We start from the raw sequence: 25,660 nt of genomic DNA on the forward strand, positions 1-25,660 counted from the left end.
GCTTACCTGGGGATGGACGTTCTCATGGTAGGGGGGTGTTCAGGGCGGTAGTGGAAAGTGGGAAGAAGTCAGAGCCTAGCTTCTGGAACTCTACTAGCTTTAGGGGGTATTCTGGGAGCCATCTTTTCTCTGCAGTGGTAACTGCAGATGGCTTTTAAAAGTCCACGGGCACAAAATCCCACCATGAAATAGTCTTTCTTCAGATTCTTGATCTTTACTTTCTCTTTCAAAATGTAAATACTCCTAAAAGAGTAAAACATTTATAAACACACACTTTTATAAGTGCCCTTGGGAGCTAAAGGAGACGAACAGTCATTCTGGAGCCAGTAAGGGCCATTCAGCCACAGAGAACATCTGTAGAGCAGCTCACATCCTTGCAAAGAAAGCTCTTTGGATTCTGACAATAACCCCATGAGGCTGCTAGGATGAGCATTATCATTTCCTCCTTTCACAGTGAAGAAAACCAAGGCTTGGAAAAGCAACTTGAGCGAGCTCTCCAGATACCATGCTCTTGCCAGTGTGAGCCACCTGCGATTTGTCCCACCCGTCCCACTGGCTGACCTCGGCCCTCTGCCCGGCCAATCATGCTTTGAAATGGGTCCGCTCTCCCGAAGGGCCAGCCCTTCCCAGACTCAGAGGTCATTTCCTTCAGGTGCAGCCACCTTCTGTGTCAGGCCCTGTGTGAAAGGCTAGGGGTCAGAGATGATTCAGGTAGTTCTCCATGCTGTGGGTCTTCAGGACCTGGCGCCCCATCCTGACATCAGACGACAGAGCACATGCCCACAGCGTGACTCATGGTGCTTGTGTCTGCAAGAGGCCAGTCAAATTATATGTTGTTAATAAAACCTACATGGCTGGCATAGCCACTGGGAGCAGGGAGGGGAACAGCTGGTGTTGAGCCATGTCCAGTAACTGCAGCCAGGGGCCCGTCGGCCTGGTGTGGCTAGGTAAGTGGAGTGAAACCAGAAGACCCCCAGGCCTGAAACGTCACCCCCGAGACCACATTCTTAGCATTGCTCTACCTCCCCTCCCCTCATCCCATTCTACTCCCCTTTCAGAGCTTTTCTTAAAATGAGAACGTTCCTTTTCCCCTGCTTTCTGGAAATACCCTTCCCTTCTCGGACTTAAAATTTAAGATCTAATTCAAATGTCAGGGCAGCCCTGGGTGGCTCAGCGTTTTAGTGCCACCTTTAGCCCGGGGCCTGATCCTGGAGACCTGAGATCGAGTCCCACATCAGGCTCCCTGCATGGAGCCTGCTTGTCCCTCTGCCTGTGTCTCTGCCTCTTTCTCTGTGTGTCTCTCATGAATAAGTAAATAAAATCTTTAAAAAAAATAATTCAAATGTCACTTCGTCTGCCAGAGGCAGTTAGTAACTTCCTCTCCCAGCCTTTCCAAAGGCTTCTGTCAGCCTCTGAAGGACCAGCATTTGGGCTACCAGCTATGCTCTGGCTCCTGTATACCTTGTTCTGGTTGCTCGGTTTATTTATTTATTTATTTATTTATGATAGTCACAAAGAGAGAAAGAGAGAGAGGCAGAGACATAGGCAGAGGGAGAAGCAGGCTCCATGCACCGGCAGCCCGATGTGGGATTCGATCCAGGGTCTCCAGGATCGCGCCCTGGGCCAAAGGCAGGCGCCAAACCGCTGCGCCACCCAGGGATCCCTGGTTGCTCGGTATAAACCCAAGGCCGTGTGTTCAGTGAATGAACACACGTCTGCACGTGTAAATGAAACATCAACACTGCCTTCAGTCTGGATGGACAGTAGAGAACACAAAGGCCTCTTCAAGCGCTGCCCTGAGGTGCCGCTCTATGGCTTTCCCATTGCACACCTCTGTTCAGTGCACACTGCACACCTCTGTTTGCATGTGGGGCGTGCCCTGGCTGTGGGCCCTGGGTGTGCTCTGTGTGGAAGCACCGGGGATGAGGGTGAGAACTTTGGGGCCCAGGAAGCCCCAGGGCTGGGCCATGACTGAGTGCCGGACGAGAAGAGCAGGTTGGGGTGGGAGTTATCTCTCATCCCTCATCCTTACTCCTTCCTTGGTCAAAGTGTCCAGAAGCCACGCACAGAGGCCTGGGGTCCGAAGAGAGCCAGCTACAGAGGGGGGACCCAACGAGGCCTTGACTCAGATCTCTGCCAGGAGGTAGGCTGAGGGGGTGAAGAGGCACGGAGGGAAGAATGCCCTGGGGACGCAGCGGCCGCGGCGGGCGGGGGTGGGGTGGGGGGGTGGGGGTGCGAGGCAGGAAGACCCAGGCGGGGCTTCCCGTTCGGGCCCTTCCCCCTCCGCCTTGGGTCAGCCTGCGCCAGGCGTCTCGGGCCACGAGGCGTCCATCCGCGCAATGGGCCGAGCGAGCGGCGAGCCCCGCCCGCCGGCGTGGTGAGCGGCGGGCGCCGGCGCCGGGAGCCTGCAGGGGGCGGTCGGAGCGGCGGGGCCCGCCCGGACGGAGGCCCGCGGCCGCAGAAGTCTCCGCCCCGGGGCCTGCTCGCCGCCCGCTTCCTCCGCCGCCCGCGGTCGGGCCCGGCTGCCGGGGGAGGCTCCGGGAGGAAGCGAGAGACGCCGGCAGCCGCGGGGAAGGCCCAGCCGGCTCGGTCGCCCCTCGCCCCGGCCGGGCCGCGGCGCGCGTGCTGCGGGGGAGTCCGCCCGCCGGACCCGGACGACCGAGCGGTGCGCTGAGCGGGGGCTCGCCGGCGCCCCCCCCCCCACCCCGGCTCCGAAGCCTTCGCGAGCGGGGAGGGCTGCGTGGGACCCTTTTGGGGGAGGAGCTCGGCCCGCGGGAGCAGCCCCCGCGCCCTTTGCGGCGCCCCCCTCCTCTCCCGGGCCCGCGGAGCGGGGCGGTGTGGGGTGATCTCTGGAAGTGCCCCCCCGCCCCCAGCTCCGCGAGTCCCATGTGGAGGTGGCGGCCCTGCAGCCGGTTTGATCCCACTGAGCCGGGTTCCTCGAGCTTCCTTAGCTTCCCGGGGCCTTCTCTGCCCGCTTCCCCGGCCCCTGGGACCTCGGCTCCGAGCCCCAGCCCTGCACTGGTTGGCCCTGCTGGCGGTTGGGCTTCAGGCAGCTGATTATCCCAGAGCGTGACCTCCCCTTAAGGACAGGCGGGGTCCCGGATAGCAGCACACTGCTCCGTGTAAGGGGCATCAGGAGAGACTTCCTGGGGGAGGGGGCCTTTGAGCAGGGCCTTAAAAGATTGTGTAGGATTCTAACAGGGGAGCAAGGCCATGCCAAGCCCAAAAACGTGTATGCACAAAGTTAGGAAAAGTGTGAGCATGAATTTGGTGAGCCGGGCAGATGCTGTCTGGGTTGGGGGCAAACTCCAAAAACTAGCTATTGTGGGTGGGCTAAGTGTTTGGACTCAACCTGTAACCTAGGATTTTAGGGAGGTGATCTGTAGCTGGGAAGACAGATTGGAATGGGGTGGGCGGAGGCTGAAGGCAGAGACCAGGAAGGAGCGGGAGGGGCCCCAGAAGTGCACGGAGGATCTGTGGTAGCACAGGAACGGCTTAGGGATCATGCAATAGGACCAGACTGGCAAAGCACTGGGAGAAGGACTGTTCGACCCAGACCCACCGTAAGAAGGAGGGGAGACCAAGAGGTCAGGTTCCTAGTATAAATGTGTGATTGGGTAGATATGCAGCAAAGTAAAAAGGGAGGAGGGCGAGGAGTGTATTTGTGAAGCTTGAAGAAGGGGCAGGATAGCCAGATGGAGATGTCAAGTAGGAAGTTCATTCATTTGTTCATTTATTATTTATGCCAGCCTCAAAGGCAGCTGACATAAAAGTCACAGAGAAGATAAAATGATAAAATTATTAAAACTCAGCTAACAGGACCTGATAGCAAGGGGGAAAAAAAAAACACAGAGGAGAGTAGATAATTGTTACCTGAAAATGTAGGTCCAGAAAAGCCATTGAAAATGAACGCTGGACTCATCTGAGCTTGGTAGCAGCCAAGAAAAAAAAAAAAAAAAAGGACACCTAAATAAAGCAGCAGGCTGAGACTCAGGAGAAGGGCCCTCATGAAGGCCCAGGGGAGAGGCAGAGGTGGTAGGAGATAAAATGGCATCTGTCAAGTGGGGGATATAGGAGAGGAAGTCAATCCGAAGGCCAGCCAGGCCAGGGCTTTCCCATGGCTGACATTTAAGGAAAGGCTGATACTTCCCAAGGAGGAAGGAGGAAGGCCTTTCTGTGGCCTGAACAGGGAGGTAGGGATGGGAAGGTGTGTGTGTGTGTGTTTTGTCCATTCATACAAGTCTTCTTGCAGGGGAACAGGATAGAAGGTGGCGCACTAAGTCCCCTGGGCTCTGACCTTCTTCTCTACCATGAGGTGGGGCCACCGTTTGCCCAGGGTCTCTTGGGGCCCTGGTCTGGGAAGAGGACTCCAGTCAGCAGGTGAGCAGGAAGCAGGGGTTTCTGTTTCTACCTCTCCTCTTCAGAGTCCAGATGGTGTCTCTAAGAGAGCAGGAATCCAGACACCAGGTGTGTTAGCCCTAGCTCTGAGATTCACAAACTGTTGGCCTTGGGCATCTCATCTCACTTCCCTGAGGTTCCCTTTTTCCCATCCTAAAATGAGGGAGTCAAGCTAGATGATCTTTGAGGGTCCCTGTAGCTACATGAAGTCTAGGATCACTTGTCTGATTTCATTTTGCATCCAAAAAATATATATATTTTTAAATATGGAATGCTTCACGAATTTGCGTGTCATCCTTGTGCAGGGGCCATGCTAATCTCTGTATTGTTCCAATTTTAGTATATGTGCTGCCGAAGCGAGCACTGCGTCCAACAAATATTTATTAAGAGCGTGCTGTGTGCCAGACCTTGTGCTAAGTTCTAAGTATGTCATTATAAACAAAAATAGATATGGTCTCTGCTCTCATGGAGGAAGGTGGGGCAGAAATGAATGTTAATCAAATAATCACACAATGAGATATAAAATTGTATAGTAACTGCCACAAAGGGGCAGTAGATGATGCTGCGAGGACAAATAATGGGGGATTTGATGTAAATGTGAAATCTATGTGTTGGTGGGGAAATGTGGATGGGCTCTGGATGCTATTTCTGCCTTCCCCTTTCTCTCTGCAGATGAACGAATCCCCTTCCTGATCCACTGGAGTTGGCCTCTAAAAGGGGAGCTTCCCCGTGGGCTCCCTAGGTGAGACCTCTGTGTCGTGCCCTAGAACACATCTGGGCAAAGCAGAGTAGCCCAGGAAGGGTCAGGACTTGGAGATAGCTTGATCCCCCTGTCCCCGCCCTTTCCCAGAGTGAGGGTACCAAGTCAGCTACCAGGCCTAAGAGGAAGTTGGTTTCCCTTATCTGTAGTACAAGCTCGGAGGGCAGCCAGAGGGAGGATCTGTGGGAAGTGGGTGGAGTTCCAGGCAGGCAGTCAGCAGAGCTGGAATAAGGGGCAGGGTTGGGGATAAGACCTCAGTTCCTGGGAAGGATGTGAGAGTTAGACAAGGCTCTCAACTTGGGTGTCCAGGGTCAGGCCTAGATCTCAGGAAGCTAGAAGTCCAGCAATTCAGGCAGGCCTGGACTCTGAGCCTGTACAGAGGCTGGGCCTAGTAGCCGAGCCCCAGCTCATCCCTTCTTGCTCTTAGGGCCTTTGTACGTCACCGTGGAAGCTCAGCGGGGAGTGGCCCTCCATCCAGAAGGCATGGATCCTTGTTCCAGGGCACCTCTGCATCTGGTAAAACCTGAGGGGAGGGGCTGCCTGGGATCCCAGTGGCGAGGGATTGGGAGGTGGGGAGTTGGGTCTGGAGGGAGAAGCAGGCAGGAAGAAGGAGGCATAGAGGATCCACTGCCATCATCCTTCAGCGGGCAAACCCTACCCCTGCATCACACCCCTCCCTGTCGTTCCATCGTCCACCTGTCCAGGTATCCCTCCCTGCAACACTTTGTAGGGCATACCTACCACACTTACCATGTACTAAGCACTGGGAGGCACATATCATCCCTACCCTCAACAGACTGGTCTAACGGTCACATGGAGATTGCCCGCAGACAACCACACAACTGTTCAACCCAGGTTTGGCATCACTTGTCTCATGGCTCACCACTTTCTGCCATGGAGGTTCCAAACTTTCTGGACAGTCTGTTGTCTGAGAGAGTCCTAGATACATAGCACCATCCTTGGTCTCCATATCTTGGTGCTGGGTCTTGCTCTGTGGCCTGACCCTACCACCACCCTGGCCAGCCCTAAGCTCCTGCATCTTCCACCCCCTTTCCTTGACCCATCCCCCTTGCTTTCCCACCCAGAAGCTGTCCAGCACCACCGCCAGAATCTGGCCGAGTGGTTCACCCGGCTTCCCAGAGAAGAGCGCCAGTTTGGCCCCACCTTTGCACTGGACACAGTCCACGTGGACCCTGTGATCCGTGAGAGCACCCCGGATGAGCTGCTTCGCCCATCGGCCCAGCTGACCCTGGGGCATCAGCACCCCCTGGCTGGACTCCCCCCTCTGGCCCTGTCTCAGCTCTTTGACCCAGATGCCTGCGGGCGCCGGGTGCAGACTGTGGTGCTGTATGGCACGGTGGGCACGGGCAAGAGCACGCTGGTGCGCAAGATGGTTCTGGACTGGTGCTACGGACGGTTGCCGGCCTTCGAGCTGCTCATCCCCTTCTCCTGTGAGGACCTGTCCTCCCTGGGCCCTGCCCCAGCCTCCTTGTGCCAACTTATAGCTCAGCGCTACACGCCCCTGAAGGAGATTCTTCCTCTGATGGCTGCTGCTGGGTCCCGCCTGCTCTTTGTGCTCCACGGCCTGGAGCATCTCAACCTCGACTTCCGGTTAGCAGGAACCGGCCTTTGCAGTGACCCCAAGGAGCCAAAGGCGCCAGCTGCCATCATGGTCAACCTGTTGCGCAAATACATGCTGCCTGAGGTGAGTGGCCTCCTGCCCCGCCCCTGCCACGGCTGTCCCTAACTCGTCCCCCCGAAAGACTTGTGTCCTGACCCCACGTGTTTCTCCATCATTTCAAACCTGCCCCTCCGTGTCCCAGCTGCGTGTCTTTGTGCAAGTCACTAACTTGTCCAAGCTTTGTTTCCTTCTCTCCCTGAGCTGTCCTGATCAGACGAGATCCTGCCTAGAAGGCACCTCACACAGGGCCCTGGTCATAGTGCAGGCTCAGTAACAGTTATAATTACCTTGCTCATCCTCATCCTCGTCCTTGGACACTCGGTCTTCAGGGGCTTTCTGGGGATTGAGGCAATGAGGACACGAAGGTCCTTCTTAACCCTCAACCGTGCTGTCCCCAGGCCAGCATTCTGGTGACCACCCGGCCCTCGGCCATCGGCCGAATCCCCAGCAAGTACGTGGGCCGCTATGGTGAGATCTGTGGCTTCTCTGATACCAACCTGCAGAAGCTCTACTTCCAGCTCCGCCTCAACCAGCCAGACTGTGGGTACGGAGCTGGGGGTGCGGGGATCTTGATCACCCCGGCTCAGCGGGACAACATGGTGGAGATGCTCTCCCGGAACCTGGAGGGGCACCACCAGATCGCTGCTGCCTGCTTCCTGCCCTCCTACTGCTGGCTTGTCTGTGCCACCTTGCACTTCCTGCATGCCCCCACACCACCCGGCCAGACCCTCACGAGCATTTACACCAGCTTCCTGCGTCTAAACTTCAGCGGGGAGATGCTGGACAGCACTGACCCATCCAAGCTGTCCCTCATGGCCTATGCAGCCCGAACCATGGGCAAGTTGGCCTACGAGGGCGTGTCCTCCCGCAAGACCTACTTCTCTGAAGAGGACGTCCGCAGCTGCCTGGAAGCTGGCGTCAAGACGGAGGAAGAGTTCCAGCTGCTACATGTCTTCCGCCGGGACGCCCTGACGTTTTTCCTGGCCCCATGTGTGGAACCCGGGCACCGGGGCACTTTTGTGTTCATCGTTCCGGCCATGCAGGAGTACCTGGCCGCCCTCTACATCGTGCTGGGTTTGCGAAAGACCACCCTGCAGCAGGTGGGCAAGGAAGTGGCCGAGCTCGTGGGCCGTGTCGGGGAGGACGTTAGTCTGGTCCTGGGCATCGTGGCCAAGCTTCTGCCCCTGCGAGCTCTGCCTCTGCTCCTCAACTTGCTCAAGGTAACGAACGGCCCCAGGGTCCCAGGGCCCCAGGCTCTCCATCCCCCATATGCCCCTTTCACCTCTTGCTCCTCCCCCAGAAAGCACCTGCTGCTTCCTGCATAGCTGTGAGTCCTCTTCGTGACTCTGGCTTCAGATTTGGGCAATCTGGCTCCCAAACATAAGGGAGGGGGAGGGAGAAAGCATGGGCTGAGGATGGCTCAAAGGCTGGGAGGACGATATGAGGCCACAGGGACGTTAATGACAATCCCGTGACTTTAGCAATGGTTTTCTATTTGCTTTTTGCGTCTCTTCTCCTGGTCTTTGTTGGTGGGAGGTGGGAGTCACCACCGTCCTCTGCTTTGCAGGCCCAGAAACTCCAATGTATCTAGAGGTGGTTAGACTCTGGGAATGATGACTCATCCTAACTAAATCACCAGAGACAAGTTTATAAAGCAGATGCCATTTTATTCATTTATACCGGGAGGATAAATGGCATCGGTAATTGACTTAGGATAGTGCAGGCCTGTTCCAGAATCCCAATTACAGGCCTGAGGACTGTGTCAGGAGCAGGGCGGATATGCTACGTTTCTGAGGGGAGGAAGGATCCACCCTCTGGTGATGGCTATCAGGTGCCTTGTCAATGAAATATTATTATGATTCCTTGTTAATTTTTAAAAAAATATTTATTTTATTTATTTGAGAGAGTGAGAGGCGCGTGCAAGTCCACAAGCTGGGGGAAAGGCAGAGGGAAAGGGAGAAGCAGACTCCCTGCTGAGCAGGGAGCCGGATGTGGGGCTCAATCTCAGGACCCTGAGATCATGACCTGAGCCAGAAGCAGACACTTAACCAACTGAGCCACCCAGGTGCCCCTATGATTCCTTTTTTAGATAAAGAAGCTGAGGCTCACAGGGGCCAAGTAATTTGGACAAGGTCACTCAGATAGTGGATTAGCTGGGATCTAAGTCCAGGTTTTGTTATTCCAAAGCCTGTGCTCTCTCTGCCAAACTTTACTGATGTATTATGGACATTTCTGTTAAGCTCCTGTGCCTTGCTGGGTAACCCTGGTCCTCTCTAGGAATGTTTCAATAACCTGTCCTGAGGAGTCAGAGTCCCGGTTAGTGCTGGCAAAATTTTAACAAGTTTTTCTTTTTTTAGATTTTATTTATTTATTTATGAGAGACACAGAGAGAAGCAGGCTCCATGCAGGAAGCCAGGTGCGGGACCTGATCCCAGACTCTGAGATCACACCCTGAGCCAAAGGCACATGCTTAACCACTGAGCTACCCAGGCCCAACAAGTTTTCCTTTTTATAGGCAGCAGAGAATAGGGGTTAGGAACAGGGATTCAGTAATCCAGCTCTGTGGGTTCAAATCGAGGCTCTGCCACTTACTAGCTGTGTAATCTTGGACAAGTTACTTAACGTCTCTGTGCCTCCAAGTCCTTATCTGTTAAATGGAGATAATAGAGTCTATATCATTGGCCTAATATGAGGACTAAATGTATTCATTCTTAGGCACATAGAAAGTTCTATTTAAGTGTTTGTTAAACATAAAAAAACAGGCAGCCCACCCCTTCTTCCATCATTGCCTCAGAAAGGGGGGTAATGGCATTGCTGCGGCCAGCCCACCCTTTGAGGATGGGCTTGCCTGCTCTGGATTATAGTGAGAGGCTGTGGTCTCCTGACAGGGTTCAGAGAGCCCCTCAGTGCTCCCTATTGTTAGTCCCACAACTGTGAGCCCTCTGGGAAGGAGGGTTGCCTGGCAGAGGACTAGTCTCACCTGTTTCTTCAACCTATTGACTCAGCTTCATGGGGTGACATTTCCTCATCTTATCACCAGGTGACTGTTTTGGGAGGAGCACTAGAGCCTCCACAGAAGGAACCTCACCTGTAAAAAGTAAAAAAAATGAGGGGCACCTGGGTGGCTCAGTTGGTTAAGTGCTGCCTTCAACTTAGGTCATGATCCCGGGATCCCGGGATCGAGCCCCACATCAGGCTCCCTGCTCAGCAGGGAGTCTGCTTCTCCCTCTCTCTCTGCTTGTCCCTCTACCTGCCTACTTATGCGCTCATGTGCTCTCTCTTTGCCAAATACATAAACAAAATCTTAAAAAAAAAAAAGTGAAAAAAACAAAATCAGCCCGCAAAACAGCCTCGTGGTTCCTTGCCTGAGGTCTGGGCCCCGTCTTCCCTTTCGGCCTCAGTGCAAGGCTGGGAGATGATGTCCCAAGCCTCCTAAACATTAATTTCTCCAACAAATATTTGAGCACCTGCTGTGTGCCAGGCAATGTGTTAGATTCTGAGGAAGAAACAATGAACAACACCCCGGGTTTCTGCCCTTCCTTGTCCTCCGGTAGGAACACAAACGTGTCACCATAACCATGTAATTTGAAATTGCAGTGAGTGCCTGGGAAGCAAAGTTCCAGGTGCTGTGAACATGTGTAAGTGGGGGCCCTGGTTTAGGGGGAAGGATAAGGAAAACCTCTCTGCAGGAAGGACATTTAATCGGATCCCTGGAGGATTAGCCAGGAGAAGAACTGGGGGGTGGGCAGCACCTCGGAAGAGAGTCAGCTTTGAAGGAAGAGAACTGTGATCCTATCAAAAAAAAAAAAAAAATATCACAAGACTGAGAAAAGCCAAAGGGACAGAAGCAGAGTGTGTGAGTGTGAGAGGTTTGTGGCTGGACACAGTGTGGCTGGCTGGCGCCAGATCCTGCAGGGTCTGCAAGGAACAGGAGTGATGTCTGTCATTGTTGCTGGGATGACCACAATCCTGTGGAGGATATGGATGTCTTGGTAGCCTGGCACCCAGCAAAATGCAAAACAGATGCTAATTCCTTCCCACCACTGCGCTTGCAAATATATGGGTTGTTTGGGAAAAAGAATTTCTTAAGGTCCCAAGTGTATGACTCGTGTCCAGAGGTGTCTCTGGAAGGTCAAATTGGGGCCAAATCATGACAGATTTTCTATTCCACATAGGCAGTGGGGAGCCATGGCAGGTGCTGCGGGGGGGTGGGGGGCAGTAGTGTTAAAAGAGATGGTGAGGCCTGAGCGGGTGGGAGAGCACACCTCTTGCTGAGCTTTGAAGGCTGAGCGGGACATAGGAGGCCAAGGGGCTGCAGCACCTGCCCCCCCCGCTTTCCCAGGTGGTGCCGCGTGTATTTGGGCGCGTGGTGGGAAAGAGCCGCGAGGCAGTGGCCCAGGCCATGGTGCTGGAGATGTTCCGAGAGGAGGATTACTACAACGACGATGTCCTGGACCAGATGGGTGCCAGTATCCTGGGTGTGGAGGGCCCCCGGCGGCACCCAGATGAGCCTCCTGACGATGAGGTCTTCGAGCTCTTCCCCATGTTCATGGGAGGGCTTCTCTCTGCGCACAACCGGGCCGTGCTGGCTCAGCTTGGCTGCCCCATCAAGACCCTGGATGCCGTGGAGAATGCCCAGGCCATCAAGAAGAAGTTGGGCAAGCTGGGCCGGCAGGTGCTGCCCCCATCAGAGCTCCTTGACCATCTCTTCTTCCACTATGAGTTCCAGAATCAGCGCTTCTCCGCTGAGGTGCTCAGCTCCCTGCGCCAGCTCAACCTGGCGGGTGTGCGGATGACGCCCCTCAAGTGCACGGTGGTGGCAGCTGTACTGGGCAGCGGCAGGCATGCCCTGGATGAGGTGAACTTGGCCTCCTGTCAGCTGGACCCTGCTGGGCTGCGCACACTCATGCCTGTCTTACTGCGCGCCCGGAAGCTAGGGTGAGGTTCAAGCCCGGGCATGAAGACAGGAGAGGGTTGGGGGTGAAGAGATGGGGAGAGAAGATGCTAGGGATGCCAAGGTTGGGAGGAAGGACCGGGGGTGGGATGGATAAGCTGGGTGTGTGTGAGGGTGATGGGCAACAGGAGGGAGGGCACGGTGGGAAGGCAGGCTCCATGCAGAACTCCTCCCTTGCTTCTTACCTCCCCTCTGGCCACCTCCTGTTCCAGCCTGCAACTCAACAGCCTGGGCCCTGAAGCCTGCGGGGTCCTCCGGGACCTGCTGCTGCATGATCAGTGCCAAATTACCACCCTGCGGTGAGTGTTTCAGGAGGGGGGCTGGAGGGAGGATCTGGCCATACTGGTGGCAGGCTGAGGTCAAAGGTGAGCTTCCTGCCTCACAGTGCACCTGGTGCTGGGCCACCCACGCTGTGATCAAGGGGGTGGGAGCCTAGACCCTGGCCTGCCCCCCCATGTCCAGACAGGCAGCAGGGTAGAGGAATGATGCTACCAAGAATAGGTGCTAAGAAAGCCTCTAAGTGGCTAAAAGCAGTGTGGGTTGGGGGGGGGGGGAGAATAATACCCAGGCTGGTTGCCTGGTAACGGTGCCACTGACACCCTCCCAGGATTTTCCCTGTCACCTTGCAAGGATGACCCTAATGCTGGGCACTCAGTAGATGCTGCCAAAGTGCTGCCTGATTTACTAGGAACCCAGAAGCCTGGTTGGGGTAACCGGAGGTGAATGAGGAGGAGGAGGGCCAGGGGCATCTGGGCTGTGAGGTGAGAAAAGGAGGAAGAGGAGAAGAAGTAACGATGAAGAGGGGAGTCAGGGCAGGAGATGGGAGGAAGGAGGGGCCATCGGCTCCCACCCTGCTCCTCCTCCCCTGCTGCGTCCCACACCCCCTGTTTCTTTTCTTTGTGCCCGGGCTCACCTCTACCCTGGGCTGGGTGTCCCTTCCGTCCAAGTCCCGACACCTGGCACCTGCCACAGGCCCTCATAACCTCTGGCTGCTTGTGGCCGTAGGCTGTCCAACAACCCGCTGACAGTGGCTGGCGTGGCCCTGCTGGTGGAGGGACTGGCAGGAAACAGTTCGCTAACCCACCTGTCCCTGCTGCACACGGGCCTCGGGGACGAGGGCCTGAAGCTCCTGGCTGCCCAGCTGGACCGGAATCAACAGCTGCAGGAGCTGAACGTGGCCTACAACGGTGCTGGCGACGCAGCGGCCCTGGCCCTGGCCACGGCTGCCCGGGACCACCCTTCCTTGGAGCTGCTGCAGTAAGTCTCATTGCCGGCCCATCGCCCCACCTTGGCCAGAAGCTGTTCCCAGCCCTGGGTTCTCCCTCCCTGTGTCCACTGTGTTTTTCCTGCCGAAGGGCCCATCCTCCATCCCCACCTTCTCACTAACCTTCCTGGGCTGGCTTCTGAACCACATCACTCCTCTGTGACTGGCCCTTACCCTGCCCCGATTCCCTGCTATCATTTTTCTTAGGCCCCAGTGGCCCCGTCTTTACTGCCCCGGTCCCGCTGAATTCAGGTGTCACCGCTGCCTCCTGTTGTCTGTCACCCTCCCATCACTGGTGCGTTGTGGGCACTTGTTCCATCACGTTCTGCAGCCAGGGAATGAGTTATGAGAATTCCCTTCTGCCTCCATCTCAGAGCTCCTCCGAGTGCCATCTTCTCTTCTCTCTCCTAGCCTCTACTTCAATGAGCTGAGCTCAGAGGGCCGCCAGACCCTGCGGGACTTGGGGGATGCTGCTAAAGGCCGTGCTCGGGTGGTAGTGTCGCTGACAGAGGGGACGGCAGTGTCTGAGTACTGGTCAGTGATCCTTAGTGAAGTCCAGCGAAACCTCAACAGCTGGGATCGGGGCCGTGTCCGGCGCCACCTTGAACTACTGCTTCGTGACCTGGAAGACAGCCGAGGGGCCACTCTTAACCCCTGGCGCAAGGCCCAGCTGCTACGTGTGGAGGGTGAGGTCAGGGCCCTCCTGGAGCAGCTGGGAGGCACTGGGAGCTGATATAGTGGCACTGGGCAACTAGCTGCGTGACCCCTGGGCCGAAGAGCCTTCCCTCTGTGGCCTCCTGGTTTGCACTACTGCTTCCAGAAAGGTCTTTCTGGGGCTGGTGGTAAAGGGATGGGCACAATTGTGCCAGCTGCTTTCCTGGGGCATGTCCATCCATTGCTCTCAAGTCCAGGAACAGGGCTCCTCTCCATTGGGGCCAGGAGGACTGAGACTCATGCGGTGGCAGCCAGTTGCCCTGCAGCGCCACCAGCCTTTCCTCTGTCCTCCCGAGGAGCTTCTGATTGTGCCACCAGGGGGCGCACTTCTTAAGTGGCCTTGCCAAAGCCGCGGCCATCCAGGTGTGCCAGAGGGCCTGCCCCTTCTGCCTTGCTGCTTATCAGAGGACACTGAGGATGCCTGCGGCCACCTCCTTCTCTCGTTGGTGCCTTCTCCTCCCCTTCATGTCCCCTTCCTCAACATCGTACCTGTATCGGGTACAGATACCTGTACTTGGTGGCTCCTAGGGACATGCCCACTGACTTGCTTCCATTAAAAAGCTGTGTCTTCCACCTACTGTGGCCTCCTCCTTGTTGATGCTTTCATGAAAGGGAACCGGTTTTGACCATTCTGGTAAACCACTGACCACTTTCTGTTGCAGTTGGTTCTTGGACACCAGGTTCAGAGGCAGAGTGGGCCGTGGGAGCCCATGAACAAGATCCTGGGGGTGGGGGGAGGCCATGCTGGGCTGTAGGACTCCTGTCACCTTTTCAGACATATTTATCACAGGCTTAGAACTACAGTGACCAGCGATCTACCTTCATCAACCCAGAGCAGAAGCTGGGACAGTAGCAGAGTCTCTAGGGAAAGTGAGGACCCAGGGATCGGGGCAGGAGGAACGTGCACACTTCCCCAGAGGATAAGACTGTTCTCCCGTTAACCATTACCCCACTGCTTCTAAGGCAGTGTCTTTAAGGAGGCGGGACGAGACAGGGTAGGTGGGAGGGTCAGCTGGTTTTCATGAACCTTGTCCTTACCCTGAGCACTGGGTCACTGATCCAACTATGGAAGCAGCTACAGGTAGGAAGCCAGGAGAAACCCTCCGGTGGGGGCTTAGGGCAGTGTGAGGGGCAGGGTGGGAGGCAGAGGCTTCGGGACCAGGGTGTACTAGATGTCGAGGCTTGGAGTCTTGAGGCAAATAGACCCAAGTTAGGAGATAAGACATGAGTGGATTTGTCTGTCTTCCTGGTCCACGCCCTGTTCTGATATGCTCAGATTTCTGTGCCAGGGACTAGGAGGAGAAGGGAAGAGAGAGGAAGAGAAGGTCCTTTTGGAGCAGAATGGAGGGGGCAAGTCCTGTGTGTGTGTGTGTGTGTAGGGGGGCATCCCTAAGTCCTTTTAGTTAATGACCATCAGGAGGAGTTGGGGTAGGGAGAGAATGTATTCCTCCTCCCCTCATCCCTTCTTTGCACAGCAGGTCTTCGGGACACAGCCTCATTAACTCAGTGAGTGCCCTGCTGGGCAGGGTTGGGGCAAGGGGCAAAGAGAATCCAAGGTGGGGAAGCTCTTCAGCTGCCAGGGGCACCTCAAGTAGAGGCTGGGACCAGAGTCCAGACGTCAACTTGCTCCTACCTGCGCCCCTCGCCTCCTTGCAGGAAGTTTGAGTTTAACGCCAAGTGGGGCATTGATAATCCTGTCCTCTCTCTGGCTGAAGACTACGACCCCTCGGGTAACCCCCTTGCCCTTTCCCCAAAGATACCACAGCTCTTCATGGCCTCCCATCTCCTTGGTAACCACTCCACTCTGCCTCCCTCAGATAACAGCTTTGGTGGGCAGTTAACTATGTGGAGGTAGGAGGGGGTTGGCTGTTTTTCTCTGTCCAAGCCACTCTGCCCACGTGGCATTTGGCCTCACTGCCCAAAGCCTAACTGCGTAGAAGGCTGCCCGGTGCCCAATCACAAGGGCAGATCTGCCAGGCCAAGGTGACCAGTGCTTGGGCCATGTCCCTGCTTTCCCTTCCCCTCCGCTGTTGCCCCCCTCCCCCTCTAGATCTCTGGAGCCTGGTACGGCCTCGCTTCTGTCTGCTGAGCAAAGAGGAAGGCAGCAGTTTTGGCTTCCACCTGAAGCAGGAGCCGGGCAGGGCTGGGCCTGTGGTGTGCAGGGTGGAGCCAGGCACCCCTGCCCAGCACCAGGGCCTGCGGGAAGGCGACCGGATCCTGGGGGTGAACAACCATGTCGTGGAATGTGAAGACTATGCCATGGTGAGGTGGGGCTGGGACTCCCTGTGGTCTAGGAGGACGTCCCATCGCACCCTCAGGGAGAGGAGCCAGTCGGTCACCTCCCTGGACATGTGGGGGCTGTACCCCAGCCTCGCCCTCCTCCCCTTCCCAGGATTTAGGGCTGTCCTGGTGGAAATGGTCGGGTGAAGGCATCCAGAGAGTTGGTTCTCAGAGTGAAACCCGGGAGGTTCTGGGGAGGGGAGCTGGCAAGAGGGGCTGGGCCCCCACCTCAACCCACATGTCCCCTGTTTAGGTGGTTCGCCGCATCCGTGCCAGCGGTCCTCGGGTGCTGCTCATGGTTTTGGCGCAGCATGTACACGACGTCGCTAGAGCTCAGCAGGGGACCAGTGCCCACCTCTGTCCTACTCTTGGCCCCAGGGTCCGGCCCCGACTGTGCCACATAGTGAAAGATGAGGGTGGCTTTGGCTTCAGTGTCACCCACAGTGAGCTTAGAGGCTCTGGGGGGCGGGGGAGGTCAAGAAGGGGACCTCAGCCCTGTCCTGGGGGCAGACGCAGACCAAAACTTGTTTTTTTTGGCCTCCAGGTCATCACGGTCCTTTCTGGTTGGTGCTGAGTGCTGGAGGAGCTGCTGAGCAGGCAGGGGTGCCTCCGGGGGCCCGGCTGCTGGAAGTGAATGGGGTCAGTGTGGAGAAGCTCACTTACAACCAACTCAGCAGGAAGGTATGGCTGTCTGTTTCCCCATCCATCCTCATCCACCTGGACCTTGCCTTAGGCAGCAGATTCCTTCCCATGGGCCTCATCTCCCAATCTGCCCTCCTTCCTTTTGCAGTTGGTTCTGGGCTCTTCTCTCCCCCACTTTTACAGCCTCCTTCCTGGGGCTGCGAGGAGGGCCTGCCTCTGCCCTCCCTCCCCAGGGCTTGATGCTGACACCCTGCCGGGTCCCCACAGCTTTGCCAGAGTGGAGAGCAAGTGACCCTGCTGGTGGCAGGGCCAGAGGTGGAGGAACAGTGTCGCCAGCTGGGAATGCCCCTGGCTGCACCCCTGGCAGAGGGCTGGGCACTGCCCACTAAGCCCCGGTGTCTGCACCTAACGAAAGGGCCCAAGGGCTTTGGGTTCCTGCTTCGTGAGGATAAAGGTCTTGACGGTCGCCCTGGTAAGCCGGAGCCCCAGAGATGGGTAGGGTAGGTGTGTCTTGGGGTGGGCACGCATACAGGCCCTGGTGCACACAGGTGGTATCCCTGGCTGAATCCCAGCCCTGAGCTTCTTCCTACCCGCCACCGCCCCAACCCCGGGTCGGTGCCTCGGTGTGCCCACCGTGGCCTGGGCTGGTGTTGGGGTTAGCTGGGGGAGGAGGAACCATGAGGATGTTCCCCTCCCAGGACAGTTCCTGTGGGAGGTGGACCCAGGACTCCCCGCTGAGAAGGCCGGGATGCAGGCTGGGGACCGGCTGGTGGCTGTGGCTGGGGAAAGTGTGGAGGGCCTGGGCCACGAGGAGACGGTGTCCAGGATCCGGGCGCAGGGCTCGTGCATCTCCCTCACGGTCGTCGACCCTAAGGCTGACCGCTTCTTCAGAATGGTGCGAGCACAGGGGCAGGGGCTGCGGCCCAGGCAGGAACCGAGCAGGGCTCAGGGGAGGCGGAAGCAACAAGTCTGTTCTACCTGCCTCCTTCCAGGTTCGCTTGTCCCCACTTCTCTTCCTGGAGAGCACAGAGGCTCATGCCTCTGCTCAGGAAACCTGCTTGGCCTCTCCGGTCGAAACCAAGGAGCTACCTGTTGAAGACACAGCCCTGCCTCCTGTCCCAGATGGCTCCCGCCCCTGTCTCCTGTATCCGGGGCCTGACGGTGGCTATGGCTTCCGACTTGGCTGTGTGGCCAGTGAGGCTCGCCTCTTCATCTCCCAGGTAACTTGGGTCCCATGGACCTTGGATCTTTCTGATTGTTTGCCTCCTGACAAGCCTTCATCTACCTCCCTCCCAAGGTCTTAGAATGTCCAGTGACTTTTCCATGGTATCCCATGTTCTGTAATTCCCCACCCCCACTTCACCACCAGGTGACTCTAGGAGGCTCAGCTGCCCAGGCAGGGCTGCAAATGGGAGATGTGATTCTGGAGGTGAATGGGTATGCCGTGGGTGGAGAGAATGATCTGGAAAAGCTTCAGCAGCTGGCTGAGGCTGAGCCACCCCTCTGCCTGAAGCTGGCGGCCAGGTCTTGCCAGGACTCGGAAGCCTGGAATCCCCCAAGGTCTGGAGAGGTAAGGAAAAAGAGACAGATGGACTGTGAGCAGCCAGGGAAGGATAGAGGGAGTCAGAGAGGAGGGCTACAGGGTGGAGCAGTGTGGGGGATGCAGGCTGGGACTTGGGGCCATGGTAGGTGGGGACAGAAGGACCCATGGAACTAGCTGCTGTTCCTGGGCATTATAGTGCAGGTGGGGGCAGGGCAAAGGAACTCTTCTCATTCTTGAATGACCTTCTCTCTCTCTCTCTCTCTCTTTTTTAAAGATCTTATTTATTTTTTGATATATATATAGAGAGAGCACAAGCAGGGGAAGGGGCAGAGGAAGAGAGAGAAGCAGACTCCCCAGTGAGCAGGGAGCCCGGCATGGGGCTCAATCCGAGGACCCTTAGGACCACGACCTGAGCTGAAGGCCAACACTCAACTGACTGAGCCACCCAAGTGCCACATTTTTTTTTTTCTCTTACACCTTCTCTCTCCTCTCTGTCCTCAGGACTGGGCTCTGGCGTCAGAGCTGCTGTAGCCTCTGCTTGGCACGCATCTGCCCAGTGGCTTTCCTGTCCTCACTCTCCTCGCAATGGTAGGAGCTGAGAAGCTCCCTTTGAGCCAGAAGGGACGGCTCGAGGATTCTGGACATCTTCCATCACAGGATCGCCCAGGAGCTCCCTCCCTTCCCCTGGGCCCACCTTTCAGGAGACAGGCCTTAGGCAGGCCCACTGGAGGGCTTCTTCCCTCTGACTCCAGAGGACATCCTGTGGGAGTTTTGGGAGATGTGGCCCCCGGATGAAGTTCTGCTATGAAATGAGTGGTGTGATTTTGTGATTTATAATAAATTATACCGTTTCCTGGCACAGAGCTCCTAAACCCTTGGAATTTCCCAAGTAGTAAGAGTGGTAAAGATGTCTTCTATTTATAACAAGCCCCTTTCAACCACACCTAACTTTGTTAAGGAAGTGACTTTTGGAAAGCACCTAAGGATGAGGGGGCCCAGCTGCCAGGGGAACCAACCCTGTGATTCCAGGGTTGGCATTTTCAGCCCTGCCCCACCCCCATGCTGGTCCTCTTGGGAGGAGAGACGTGCTGGGGGTTTAATTAATCACCAATGACTGGGCAGCTGGGTGGCTCAGTGGTTGAGCGTCTTCCTTTGGCTCCGGTCATGCTCCCTGGGTCCTGGGATCAAGTCCCACATCAGACTCCCCACAGGGAGCCAGTTTCTCCCTCTGCCTGTGTCTCTGCCTCTCTCTCATGAATAAGCAAATGAAATCTTTAAAAAAACAAATCACCATGAGCCATGGCTTCATTGATCATGCTTCCAGAGTGAAGCCTCCATAAAATAACAAAAAGAGCTTGTGGTGGCCGAACAGGTGGAGGTGCTGGGAAGGTAGTACGCCTGAAGAGGGTCTGGGGCTTCCATGCTCCTGCCTCACCCTAGACATACTTGCCGGCTGTTCCTGAGCTGTGTCCTTCATAATAAACTGGTAAACTAGGGAGTAAACTGCTTCTCTGAGTTCTGTGAGCCACTCTAGCAAATGATGGAACCCAAGAAGGGGGTTGTGGGAACCTTTGTTTTTTGGTCAGTTGGTCAGAAGCACAGTGACAATCTGGACTTGACACTGGCAGTTGAAGTAGGGACTGTAAGTAATCCCGTAAGCCTGTGGGATCCGGTGCTCTTTTCACATTAGTAGTGCCAGAATTGAATGAAATTATAAGATACCCAGCAGGGGTCCACAGAGCTGTTGGAGAATTGCTTGGTGTGGGGGACCCCTCCCCTGACGTATATATGACCAGAAGTAAAGTAGTATTGGGAATGTTGTAAAATAGAAGAGGAACACAGAGTGTTCCCTTTATAGGTGGGCTATGGGATTCGCTAGGATTGAAGCCATCTGGAACTTGCCTTAGGCATGACTCCTGGACTCCCCCCATATATTGCAAGAGTTTGGAGACCAGTTACACCTTCTCTCTGTCAGCACCTTAGGATTGTGGGGGCTGGTGCCTGGTCACTGCTGGTCTATTAAAGAAATGGCCTTGCCCCCACAAATCTGGCTACCCGTGTTGGTGCCGGGGAGGGGTGTGGGTAGTGGGAATAGGGGATTCTGATTTGAAAGGACCCAAAGGGCCCAAGATTCAAGGCATGGGGCCCAGTTTCTCTAAGAGAGGAGTTGAGAGTTTGTCAAATGTCAAATTTCTATCCTCTCATTCAATCTTCAGAGGAATGGGTCCGCCAGAACCAACGTGCCCTCAAAGAGATATTTGTATCTGTCAAAAAGGCACAGACCACAGTTCTGTGGAGTTCTACATCAAGACAGCTTTATTGCTGGAGCCTCTGAGAGGTCCAGAGACTAGAAGCTTACAGCTTTATTTTATTTTATTATTTTATTTTTTTAATGTTTTATTTATTTATTCATGAGAGACACACAGAGAGAGAGACAGAGAGAGGCAGAGACACAGGCAGAGGGAGAAGCAGGCTCCATGCAGGGAGCCTGACATGGGACTTGATCCCGGGTTTCCAGGATCAGGCCCTGGGCTGAAGGCAGCACTAAACCGCTGAGCCACCTGGGCTGCCCCGAAGCTTACAGCTTTAGAGATCCAGGGGGTTGAGTCCAAATTGGTGGAGCTGCTCCTTGTACTTGGCGTGAAGTCTCAGCACAGCCCCATCCCACTGAGGCCTGACTGCTCTCAGCTTGGCTAAGAGTTGGTCCAGGTTGCCCTGTGGACACCAAGCTTCAGGTTCCAGGAAGGGAGAGAGGGTAGAGCAAGGGTTTCCCTGGGCTGGTCTGCGAGCTTTCCTCCTAGTGTCTTCTTCAGGTTCTTACTCTTACTAAGTAAGTGTGGTTGTGTGCCTTGGCTGTCTGCCCTTGGGACAGAGCAGGATTCTCTGTGGAGATGCTTCTCCTTCCCCCTGGTCTCCCATTGATGACAATGATAGTATGAACTAGTTGGGGTTCAGGGGAATGGGGGAGTCCTAGCTACTGGGGTGGTAGGGCTTCCAGAGGTGGTGGTGCTTACATGTAAGATTTCCTCGTATTTGGCCTCCATGTCCGCCACATGGGCCCGAAGCTGAGCCAGAGTCTGGTCCCGCTCTCCGAGGGTCCGTTCAGCCTCTTGCTGCGCAGCCTCAGCATCCCTCTGGCACGTCTCTGCAGGGCAGGGTGGAAGGAGGAAGGGGACTGGGTAGTGACATTCTACTTGTGAACAGAGTCTCCAAAGACACCTCAAAAGCAGAACTTGAATGGGATCATTCCAGACTCCCCCCCAGGATCATCAATTTTCCCATAGTTTGTATAAAGATCTGACGTATACCATTGAGGTACAGCAGAGAGAGCAGTAGGCTTGGGATGAGAAATGTGCGTCCAAAGTCTGGTTGTCACTTACTACCTGTGTAACTTTGGGCACATCTCTCTCTGAGACTCAACTTCTTCATCTTTAAAGAGAGATTGATACAAACCTTACAGACTTATTGTGAGTTAAATGCGAGAGTGTATGGGAAAATACCTAGTATATACAGGAGGTGCTCCATAAATGCTGATCGAATTTAAATTTGAGATAAGGCAAGGATTATGAAAGGAATTCAGGGTCCGCATGGCAGATAAGCAACTCTTGGGTATCTGTAGCTAAGCTGAGGCTATTTTAGGGGCCCCTGGCTGACTCTTGGTCTCAGGGTCACGAGTTTGAGCCCCACATTGGGTGTGGCGCCTAGTAAAAAGAAAGAAAGAAAGAAAGAAAGAAAGAAAGAAACTGAGGCTATTTTAGGTTAAGGAAACTCTGAGGTCACAATTGTGAAAGATCTTATGTGTCGTGCTAAGATAGTTCAACTTAAAAAAAAAAAAAGATAGTTCAACTTTATCCTGTAACCAAGAGAGAAAGGAAAAACTTCCTGTCCTTTACATTTTTGCTTCTCTAAAAGGTTTATTCCTTGATTTAGCAAGTAATTATGTAGGGCTTGGCATGCCCAAGGCATTGAGGATATGAAAATAAATAAGTCAAATATCTTTTCTTAGTTTGCATTGTAAACATCAGCTAAGAGGGAATATGTTTTGAGACGCCTGGGTGGCTCAGCAGTTGATCATCTACCTTTGGCCCAGGGTGTGATCCTGGAGTCCCGGGACTGAGTTCCACATCAGGCTCCCCATATAGTGACTGCCCCCCTCTCTCTGTGTCTCTCATGCATGAATAAATAAATAAAATCTTAAAAAAAAAGAGGAAGGAATATGTTTCTTTCATGACAGACATGGCAGTGGAGGGGAGGAAGATCCAGGTTTGGAGAGACCATCGAGAGAGGGAGACAGCGTGAGACTCTCAGGTTTCTTTGTTCCACCTTTGAGATTTTGGCCATCTTGAGCCCTCTGCTGCAATCCTCCACAGTGAGAGAGTCAGTGGGGACAATGGTCCAAGAGCCTCGATTGCAGTCTTCTAGAGAAGGACCATTGTAAGTCCATCCCTGCAGGCTGGACCTTGTCAGTGCTCCTTGGAGAGAAAGGGCTTAGGGGGTGGGGAAGCCTACCCAGCTTCTTCCTAAGGCCCATCACTTCTTCCTCCTGCTGCCTCCTGTGGGTCTCCATTTCCTTCTGCAGGGCTCGGCACTGACGACACATCTCTGTGGTGAGGGCAGAAGGTGACCAGGGCCCCGGGTGTGGATGGAGTGGTGGAGAAAGAAAGGGAAGTTGTGGGGGGAAGGGGGGAAGGGCCTGCTTTGTCTGGTGGGAACAAGAGCATTAAGGTCTTCTCCGTTCCCATGATTCTGAGAAGCTTTCAGAGCCTGAATACCTGGAGAGAAGCTCAGAAATCACACCCCTCTCCCTCACCCAGCTCAGGACCTGGATTCCCAGCCTTTTTCCCCACTCACTCTCACTACATGAATAAGACAAAGATCATGTAATTTTTTTGGTGATCCATATCACAGGAAGTGCTTTTTGTAATCCACAAAGCACATGGCATTGGGCATCCTGGAAGGTTCCTGCCTCTGGGTCCCAGAGGCCTTCCTTTGGTTCCTTCAAGCCCCTGCCTGATTCACACTGAGCTGGGAAGGTTGGCGCTAGTCAATAGCAGGTGGAAATCCTCCTCGGTTCCCTTCTTTACATCCTCTGGCTCCCTTGATTGTCCTTTTCCAGGTCCCTGCCCATCTGTCTGACTGACCACACACCTGCATAGATGGCCTTTCCCTCACTTCGGGCTTCCTCCAATTCAGCCTCCAGCACTTGCAGCCTCCACCTGAGCTGGTCCTCAGAGGCTTTGGCTCTGCGAGCCTCATCCCTCCGCAGAGCTGTGAAAAGTCTCAGAGCAGTGCTCACAACTGGCCGGGGTGGGGGTGGGGTGGGGTGGGCTGAATCAGGCCCCATGGGATTGATGGACTCTGCCAACCTCTGGGAACCTGGTGGGAGATTCCCAGCCTCTCATTCTCTCTCTGAGTTGGTTGGTTGGTTTTTCCCCCCCTAGAATCCCATGAGCTCTTCATTGCTAAGAAGGAAAAACTTCATGTTCTGCTTATAAAAATATAGGTAGGTATGCTCACCCACCTTTGCTGCCCACCCCTTCCTCACAATGTCAATCTTTTATCTATCAGGGAATGAGGGAGAGGTCAGCTCAGCCTCCCACCATGGCTCCAACCCTACAAACCTCCAGCATGCAAAATCCCCCATTGCCCCATCTCTGTTGTCCCAGAGTTTGTACCCTTCTTACCCAAGTGGTCTTGGAGCAACTCCTTTTCCATCACTGCCAGCCTGTGTGCGTATTTGACCTCCACATCTGCCCTGGCAAGTTGGCAGAGCCTCAGTTTATCATGATCTCAGCCTTCCTCTCATCTCCCCATCCACATTCCACACCCTGACCTTTCCTCCTGTCTCTCTGAGGACCTCTAAATGAGGGATCTCTGATGGCAGAGTCTGCTGAGTTCACCCCTGTGTCCCAGCTGCCCAGCAGAGTATACTCGGAATACGGGTGATGAGTATGTTAAGGAAGGTACAGAGCCAGAAGGGCGGCCACAGAGTGGATGCATGCTAATTCCCCCAATTTCCCAGCTCCATGGAACCCTGGCTGGGGGTGAGAGATGAAGGGGGAGGTATATGAAAGCTTCATCTTATCATTCAGAGGGCTGCATTCTCTCTGGAGCACCTCTGTTTGGTCTCTAAGCTAGAACATGACTCACCAGCACCTGCATTCTCTTTCTTCTTCTGTGCTCCAGTTTTCTTCCTTTTTTCTTTGGTCTTAGGTGGCATCTCCTTGCTGTCCTGGGGAGGGAGAGGACTCATATTTAAGGCTAGACATAGGGCTGCTTTCCTGACCCTAGGTGTCCCAAGAGAGTTGGAGTTCTAGCCTCTGAGTCTGTCTCTTATACTTTCCAGGAGCTTCCATTCTTGGTCTCCTTGGAACCTTAGTCAAGGCTGGGGCGTGGGGAGGGTGGAGCTATTTCTTTCTACCCATCAGGTTCTGTGGGCAGAAACCATTCCTCTCAATCCTCTTTTGGAGAAAATCAATCTCCCAGTACTTGTCCCTTTCCTCTTCCCATCATCCTTATCCTGCTTCTTCCTACCTGGAGGACCCTCTCTGGCCTCTGTTGTGTCTCCCTGCAGGGTGACTGGCTCACAGGGAGGGGCACAGAGAAAACCCAACCTCCTCGGAGCCCAAGGAGGAGCCTGGGTTCTGGGAACCAATCCAGGGTGACAAAGATCCTTTGAGGGCGGGCCTGAGAACCGCAGGGTTGAGTTTCTGGAGACTGAAGGTTGTCCAGGTAACTGGGAAACATGGAGCTCATAGAAGGATGGTATGTGCCAAGCACAAAGCTTAAGACAGCAAGGTTCTTAGGGGTGGGGGTGAATGGGTGACGGGCACTGAGGGGGGCACTTGACGGGATGAGCACTGGGTGTTATTCTGTATGTTGGCAAATTGAACACCAATAAAAAATACATTTATTATTAAAAAAAAAAAAGACAGCAAGGTTCTGGAGAGTCCACTCTCTCCTATCCATAAATCCTCAGTGTAGTTGGAGGGGAAAGGGCTTCGGAGCTGGTTAGCCATGCTTCATTTCCATGTGGCACTGCCTGAAGTCTGGAGACTGAGAAGTTACAGATTTCCATATCTGATACGATGCTGTCACAGGAAAATGCTGAAACAGGAAAAGAGCTGACAGTAGCCATCTTGGGCGATTTACATCACTAGGGCTCATGAGCAAGTGCCATTTTTAGGCCTCAGGGAGGTATTCTAGAGTGTGACCGAGAGAAATGCAGGAGAAGGCAGCTGAGAGAGTGTCTCAGTTTGGAGAGAGGAGACACAGAGGAGAGGTGGACCCACAGACCCCAGGGTGCTGACATAAAGGGCTGCAGATGTAGAAGAAAGGGTAGTAGTTGGAGACAAGAGCCATGAGTTCTAGTCTTCCCTCCGGTTATGTAAACTTGGGTCAGTTGTTTAATTTTGCTCAACCTC

At 54.7% G+C, this 25,660-nt stretch overlaps 3 protein-coding genes and 1 non-coding gene across 13 annotated transcripts; 2 read left to right on the forward strand and 2 right to left on the reverse strand.

Annotated features, from left to right (window-relative positions):
• Window positions 1-1,908: 1,908 nt before the first annotated feature.
• NLRX1 (NLR family member X1) lies at window positions 1,909-14,349 on the forward strand. 5 transcript variants are annotated; one of them, XM_055305901.1, is made up of 11 exons: window positions 1,909-1,928; window positions 2,050-2,143; window positions 4,253-4,380; window positions 5,071-5,140; window positions 5,586-5,674; window positions 6,244-6,863; window positions 7,238-8,059; window positions 11,182-11,777; window positions 12,006-12,092; window positions 12,799-13,050; window positions 13,469-14,349. In XM_055305901.1, exons 3-11 carry the CDS (start codon window positions 4,311-4,313, stop codon window positions 13,788-13,790), a joined length of 2,928 nt encoding a protein of 975 aa, XP_055161876.1. In that variant the 5' UTR covers window positions 1,909-1,928; window positions 2,050-2,143; window positions 4,253-4,310; the 3' UTR covers window positions 13,791-14,349. The 5 variants fall into 5 exon arrangements, with proteins under 5 accessions (XP_055161876.1, XP_055161875.1, XP_055161879.1 ...); XM_055305900.1 differs by lacking the exon at window positions 1,909-1,928 and having other exon boundaries at window positions 1,935-2,143; XM_055305904.1 differs by lacking the exons at window positions 1,909-1,928; window positions 2,050-2,143 and adding an exon at window positions 2,286-2,377.
• On the reverse strand, window positions 4,659-4,762 carry LOC129498019 (U6 spliceosomal RNA). Its single transcript, XR_008662053.1, has one exon. It is a non-coding gene; the product is annotated as a U6 spliceosomal RNA (small nuclear RNA).
• A 112-nt stretch (window positions 14,350-14,461) lies between the features above and the next one.
• On the forward strand, window positions 14,462-19,095 carry NHERF4 (NHERF family PDZ scaffold protein 4). 3 transcript variants are annotated; one of them, XM_055305906.1, is made up of 11 exons: window positions 14,462-14,852; window positions 15,247-15,277; window positions 15,428-15,501; window positions 15,822-16,033; window positions 16,305-16,494; window positions 16,596-16,732; window positions 16,961-17,165; window positions 17,392-17,588; window positions 17,686-17,913; window positions 18,063-18,263; window positions 18,738-19,095. In XM_055305906.1, exons 1-11 carry the CDS (start codon window positions 14,837-14,839, stop codon window positions 18,765-18,767), a joined length of 1,521 nt encoding a protein of 506 aa, XP_055161881.1. In that variant the 5' UTR covers window positions 14,462-14,836; the 3' UTR covers window positions 18,768-19,095. The 3 variants fall into 3 exon arrangements, with proteins under 3 accessions (XP_055161881.1, XP_055161882.1, XP_055161880.1); XM_055305907.1 differs by having other exon boundaries at window positions 15,250-15,277; XM_055305905.1 differs by lacking the exon at window positions 14,462-14,852 and adding an exon at window positions 14,862-15,130.
• Window positions 19,096-20,442: 1,347 nt separating this feature from the next.
• Window positions 20,443-24,799, reverse strand: CCDC153 (coiled-coil domain containing 153). Of its 4 annotated transcripts, none has more exons than XM_055306318.1 (7): window positions 24,771-24,799; window positions 24,387-24,468; window positions 23,921-23,986; window positions 23,385-23,504; window positions 22,746-22,838; window positions 21,251-21,381; window positions 20,443-20,951 (listed from the first exon to the last, which is right to left on the reverse strand). In XM_055306318.1, exons 2-7 carry the CDS (start codon window positions 24,454-24,456, stop codon window positions 20,823-20,825), a joined length of 609 nt encoding a protein of 202 aa, XP_055162293.1. In that variant the 5' UTR covers window positions 24,457-24,468; window positions 24,771-24,799; the 3' UTR covers window positions 20,443-20,822. The 4 variants fall into 4 exon arrangements, with proteins under 4 accessions (XP_055162293.1, XP_055162292.1, XP_055162295.1 ...); XM_055306317.1 differs by having other exon boundaries at window positions 23,385-23,534; XM_055306320.1 differs by lacking the exon at window positions 23,385-23,504.
• Between the last annotated feature and the right edge of the window lie 861 nt (window positions 24,800-25,660).

The sequence above is a fragment of the Nyctereutes procyonoides genome, unplaced genomic scaffold (genome assembly GCF_905146905.1).
Source record: "Nyctereutes procyonoides isolate TBG_1078 unplaced genomic scaffold, NYPRO_anot_genome, whole genome shotgun sequence".
In the NCBI taxonomy this organism is placed as follows: Eukaryota; Metazoa; Chordata; class Mammalia; order Carnivora; family Canidae; genus Nyctereutes; species Nyctereutes procyonoides.

Excerpts from the sequence above, each read along its gene's own strand:
- NHERF4 (XM_055305905.1), top strand. The coding sequence starts at position 15,040 with ATGCTCAGATTTCTGTGCCAGGGACTAGGAGGAGAAGGGAAGAGAGAG. Across the intron at positions 17,166-17,391 it reads AGGTCTTGACGGTCGCCCTG|GACAGTTCCTGTGGGAGGTG; the intron begins GTAAGCCGGAGC and ends TTCCCCTCCCAG. Across the intron at positions 18,264-18,737 it reads ATCCCCCAAGGTCTGGAGAG|GACTGGGCTCTGGCGTCAGA; the intron begins GTAAGGAAAAAG and ends CTCTGTCCTCAG.
- NLRX1 (XM_055305901.1), top strand. The coding sequence starts at position 4,311 with ATGAGGTGGGGCCACCGTTTGCCCAGGGTCTCTTGGGGCCCTGGTCTG. Across the intron at positions 4,381-5,070 it reads AAGAGGACTCCAGTCAGCAG|ATGAACGAATCCCCTTCCTG; the intron begins GTGAGCAGGAAG and ends TTCTCTCTGCAG. Across the intron at positions 5,675-6,243 it reads CCAGGGCACCTCTGCATCTG|AAGCTGTCCAGCACCACCGC; the intron begins GTAAAACCTGAG and ends TTTCCCACCCAG.
- CCDC153 (XM_055306317.1), bottom strand. The coding sequence starts at position 24,456 with ATGCCACCTAAGACCAAAGAAAAAAGGAAGAAAACTGGAGCACAGAAG. Across the intron at positions 23,535-23,920 it reads GTTGCTCCAAGACCACTTGG|TTGTGAGCACTGCTCTGAGA; the intron begins GTAAGAAGGGTA and ends CACCCCGGCCAG. Across the intron at positions 21,382-22,745 it reads GGGCCTTAGGAAGAAGCTGG|AGACGTGCCAGAGGGATGCT; the intron begins GTAGGCTTCCCC and ends CCTGCCCTGCAG.